The sequence below is a fragment of the Sebastes fasciatus genome, chromosome 24 (genome assembly GCF_043250625.1).
Source record: "Sebastes fasciatus isolate fSebFas1 chromosome 24, fSebFas1.pri, whole genome shotgun sequence".
NCBI classification, from domain to species: domain Eukaryota; kingdom Metazoa; phylum Chordata; class Actinopteri; order Perciformes; family Sebastidae; genus Sebastes; species Sebastes fasciatus.
The window spans coordinates 1103394-1108877 of record NC_133818.1 but is presented as its reverse complement, the minus strand read 5'-3'; the positions used below and the strand labels follow the sequence as shown (position 1 = coordinate 1108877).

General features: G+C 45.4%; 1 protein-coding gene across 1 annotated transcript in view; it reads left to right on the top strand.

Moving 5' to 3' along the window:
* The window catches only part of LOC141762988 (uncharacterized), a 3561-nt gene extending 151 nt beyond the window's left edge, over positions 1–3410 (top strand). Inside the window, exons 1-4 of the mRNA XM_074627215.1 lie at positions 1–378; positions 2006–2242; positions 2338–2436; positions 3170–3410. The exon at positions 1–378 is cut by the window's left edge and continues 151 nt beyond it. Of these exons, the coding sequence (XP_074483316.1) occupies positions 7–378; positions 2006–2242; positions 2338–2436; positions 3170–3286 (825 nt within the window). The 5' untranslated portion in view covers positions 1–6 and the 3' untranslated portion in view covers positions 3287–3410. The remainder of the gene's footprint in view (positions 379–2005; positions 2243–2337; positions 2437–3169) is intronic.
* Positions 3411–5484: the final 2074 nt, after the last annotated feature.

Sequence of the window (5484 nt, the reverse complement as noted above, 5' to 3'; positions counted from 1 at the left end):
ATCTGAATGGATCTGAGAGCGGTCGACGATGGAGTCCTCACCACGGATTCAGAGAAAGAAGAAGCTCAAGTGTTTTCAGACGCCGAAGAGCCGAGACCTCTGATGGCCGAGGAGGAAGAGGAGCTGGAGGACGAGCTGGAGGAGGACGGGGAGAAGGAAGAGGAGGATGACGACGACGACGAGGAAGATGCTCTCATCTTCAACGCCTGGATGCAGCGCTACCGAGGCGGCGAGCGGCAGAAGAAGATCGGAGAGGAGGAGGAGGAGGAGGAGGAGGAAGGGCAGGCGGAGGGAGGAAGACCGGCGAGCAGAATCAGTTTAGAACCACCACCCACCACCCGGACCAGGAGCGACCGCCGGGCGTCGCTGCCGTGTCCGGTAAGACAAACCATCAGCTGCTTGAGTCTTCAGGCTCTCATCTGAGGCCCATAGACAACACGTGGTTGAAGTTCTCCGGGACGGGACGTCTCGTTAGCTGCTCTAGCTTTAGCTGCATTAGTAAGAAGCTGTAAGGAGGCGGCTCAGCAGGACCAGCCAGGTGTCTCTACACGGTGCGTTCACTGTCTACACGGTGCGTTCACTGTCTACACGGTGCGTTCACTGTCTCTACACGGTGCGTTCACTGTCTCTACACGGTGCGTTCACTGTCTACACGGTGCGTTCACTGTCTACACGGTGCGTTCACTGTCTCTACACGGTGCGTTCACTGTCTCTACACGGTGCGTTCACTGTCTACACGGTGCGTTCACTGTCTCTACACGGTGCGTTCACTGTCTCTACACGGTGCGTTCACTGTCTCTACACGGTGCGTTCACTGTCTACACGGTGCGTTCACTGTCTCTACACGGTGCGTTCACTGTCTCTACACGGTGCGTTCACTGTCTACACGGTGCGTTCACTGTCTCTACACGGTGCGTTCACTGTCTCTACACGGTGCGTTCACTGTCTACACGGTGCGTTCACTGTCTCTACACGGTGCGTTCACTGACTCTACACGGTGCGTTCACTGTCTCTACACGGTGCGTTCACTGTCTACACGGTGCGTTCACTGTCTACACGGTGCGTTCACTGTCTCTACACGGTGCGTTCACTGACTCTACACGGTGCGTTCACTGTCTCTACACGGTGCGTTCACTGTCTACACGGTGCGTTCACTGTCTACACGGTGCGTTCACTGACTCTACATGGTGCGTTCACTGTCTCTACACGGTGCGTTCACTGTCTCTACACGGTGCGTTCACTGACTACACGGTGCGTTCACTGTGTCTCTACACGGTGCGTTCACTGTCTCTACACGGTGCGTTCACTGTCTCTACACGGTGCGTTCACTGTCTACACGGTGCGTTCACTGTCTACACGGTGCGTTCACTGTGTCTCTACACGGTGCGTTCACTGTCTCTACACGGTGCGTTCACTGTCTACACGGTGCGTTCACTGTCTCTACACGGTGCGTTCACTGTCTACACGGTGCGTTCACTGTGTCTCCACACGGTGCGTTCACTGTCTCTACACGGTGCGTTCACTGACTACACGGTGCGTTCACTGTGTCTCCACACGGTGCGTTCACTGTCTCTACACGGTGCGTTCACTGACTACACGGTGCGTTCACTGTGTCTCCACACGGTGCGTTCACTGTCTCTACACGGTGCGTTCACTGACTACACGGTGCGTTCACTGTGTCTCTACACGGTGCGTTCACTGTCTCTACACGGTGCGTTCACTGTGTCTCTACACGGTGCGTTCACTGTCTCTACACGGTGCGTTCACTGTCTCTACACGGTGCATTCACTGTCTCTACACGGTGCGTTCACTGTCTCTACACGGTGCGTTCACTGTCTCTCCACGGTGCGTTCACTGTGTACGTTTGGGTGTTGTACTGTGTGTTGGTGTTTTTATACTATGATTTAGTGTTAATATATTATGTTTGGGAGTTTACCACAGCTGGTTGAGTCTTCAGGCTCTCACGTTAGGCCGATAAACAACGTCTGTCCCTCTCTGTGTCCAGGCGACTCTGTCGGCCATGCAGCTGTCTCGCCTCCACTCGTCCACCCGGGCTCCGGTGACGGCGAGAGTCCTGCAGCACCGCAACTCTTCCCGTCGCCTCCTGCCGTCACCACAAGAAGTCCCCGTCCCCGTCCCCTCCGCCGCCGCCGAGCGAAGACCCTCCCTCATATCCACGATCCCCGAGGTCACGGCGCCTGAGAGGCGGGGACAGTTCAGGAGACGCAACGTCATGTCTCTGGTGGGTAGAGAGACACGTTTACAGGACATACACTAATAAGGAACCTGTTAGTTATCTTGTCTGTCTCTGGGACGTCTTGTGTCTTGTCTCTGCAGAGCGACGCCTACAGTGTGTGTCTCATCTGTCATAACGAGCTGAGCGGCGGCGCCGGCGGCACCAGAGAGCTGCAGTGTTCACACACCTTCCACAAGGAGGTAACACACACACACACTCTGAACAAACACACACACACACACACACACACACACACACACACACACACACACACACACACACACACACACACTGAACACACACACACACACACACACACTCTGAACACACACACACACACACACACACACACACACACACACACACACACACACACACTCTGAACAAACACACACACACACACACACACTCTGAACACACACACACACACACACACACTCTGAACACACACACACACACACACACACTCTGAACACACACACACACACACACACACACTGAACACACACACACTCTGAACACACACACACACACACACACACACACTCTGAACACACACACACACACACACACACTCTGAACACACACACACACACACACACTCTGAACACACACACACACACACACACACTGAACACACACACACTCTGAACACACACACACTGTGATACTACTACAGTAAAGGTACTAATACTACAGTAAAGGTACTAATACTACAGTAAAGGTACTAATACTACAGTAAAGGTACTAATACTACAGTAAAGGTACTAATACTACAGTAAAGGTACTACTACAGTAAAGGTACTAATACTACAGTAAAGGTACTAATACTACAGTAAAGGTACTACTACAGTAAAGGTACTAATACTACAGTAAAGGTACTAATACTACAGTAAAGGTACTACAGTGTGAGTCCTGCTGTCTCTGTCTCAGTGTATAGAGGAGAGGTTGTGGAGGAAACAGTCGTGTCCTACGTGTCACGTCCAGGTGTCCGTCCCTCAGCCGGCCTGCTGGAACTCCACCCGGGACAAAGAGGTCAAAGTCCCCTAACACACCCAGAGAGCAGCGTTACGTCATCAAACGTCCCTCCAGCAGTGGACTGTGACATCATCAACGTCCTCTGGAATCTAAATCAGTGGACTGTGACATCATCAACGTCCTCTGGAATCTGAATCAGTGGACTGTGACATCATCAACGTCTTCTGGAATCTAAATCAGTGGACTGTGACATCATCAACGTCCTCTGGAATCTGAATCAGTGGACTGTGACATCATCAACGTCCTCTGGAATCTAAATCAGTGGACTGTGACATCATCAACGTCCTCTGGAATCTGAATCAGTGGACTGTGACATCATCAACGTCTTCTGGAATCTAAATCAGTGGACTGTGACATCATCAACGTCTTCTGGAATCTAAATCAGTGGACTGTGACATCATCAACGTCTTCTGGAATCTAAATCAGTGGACTGTGACATCATCAACGTCTTCTGGAATCTAAATCAGTGGACTGTGACATCATCAACGTCTTCTGGAATCTAAATCAGTGGACTGTGACATCATCAACGTCTTCTGGAATCTAAATCAGTGGACTGTGACATCATCAACGTCCTCTGGAATCTGAATCAGTGGACTGTGACATCATCAACGTCTTCTGGAATCTAAATCAGTGGACTGTGACATCATCAACGTCCTCTGGAATCTAAATCAGTGGACTGTGACATCATCAACGTCTTCTGGAATCTAAATCAGTGGACTGTGACATCATCAACGTCCTCTGGAATCTAAATCAGTGGACTGTGACATCATTAGACAACCTGGCTAGCTAGTATCGTTGGCTAGCTTTTTAACAATGACTGAAGAAAATACTAGTTTAGTTAGCTAGCTAGCTTGTCTGTCTCTGGAACTGGCTAATGTTAGCCTCCAGCTAATGTTAGCCTCCAGCTAGCGTTAGCCTCCAGCTAGCGTTAGCCTCCAGCTAACGGCGTGACGTCATCATGAGTAGAGTTAATGTTTATAATAATAATAATAATAATATAATGATGTAGCTCTCTGGCCTAACAACCACAGTAACCTCACCTCTCTCTGTGTTTATGTTTGTGATATTTAACTTTGTTTTGACTTGTTTTAGCTGGATTTTGTTGTTTTGATGTTAACCATGACGCGTACAGTACTACAAAAGAGAGCAATGACGATAGTAAATAATGTGGGATATAGGGAACACACCAAATTTAAAAACGCAATAATTATGTTCAAAGCAAAACATAATATATAAAAAAATATATTCAAAACATGTTTTGTGACAGGGAGGGGGGGGGTTATAATTTAAGAGGAAATTTAATTTTAAAAAGCATTGTGTTCATACAACAAAGAAGAGTATTATATATATATATATATATATCAGTATATATATGTGTGTGTATTTCAGTGTGTGGGGTGGATTTGTGGAATGGGTTGGGTGATGGGTTGAAGCGGAGCACAAATATAAATCAATTTAAAAAGCTATACAACAAAAAATATTTTTGAGAGGTTTATAAATGAAGAAGAGTTGTGTTAAGAGTTGTGTTAAGAGTTGTGTTAAGGGTTAGTTTATATCTACTTTTAACTCTGGATGGATATGTGGGTTGTAAATAAACTTGGGATGCTGTTCATATATTTAATTTGGGATGTAAATAAATCTGGGATAGTTTATATATTATATTATATTATATTATATTATAGTATATTATATTATATTGTATTATATTATAGTTTATTATATTATATTATATTATATTATAGTATATTATCGTATATTATCTTATATTATATTATAGTATATTATATTATATTATATTATATCATAGTATAGTATATTATATTATATTACATTATACTATATCATATTATATTATATTATAGTATATGATATATGAGTTATTAGAGAAGTGAGGAAGGTGTAGGGAAATATTACTCTTGTTTTGATTATTATTATTTTGTATCTGTTTTTATTTATTTTTATGTTTGAAATAGTCATTCATTCATTTCATTCATGTTGTAATTGAAGTTTGATTGAAATTATTTAAATTCTAACTTCAAAATGTCACTAACTTGTAAACAATGAATCATAAAATAATAAATAGATAAAGTAAAGTATAATATTTAATGTGTCATATTTATATATACAGTATGTGTGTAGTGTTTCTAACTGAGTGAGATAGTGAGCTCCTCTCGGTGAGAAACAGCGCCCCCCTGTCCTCACTCTCTCAC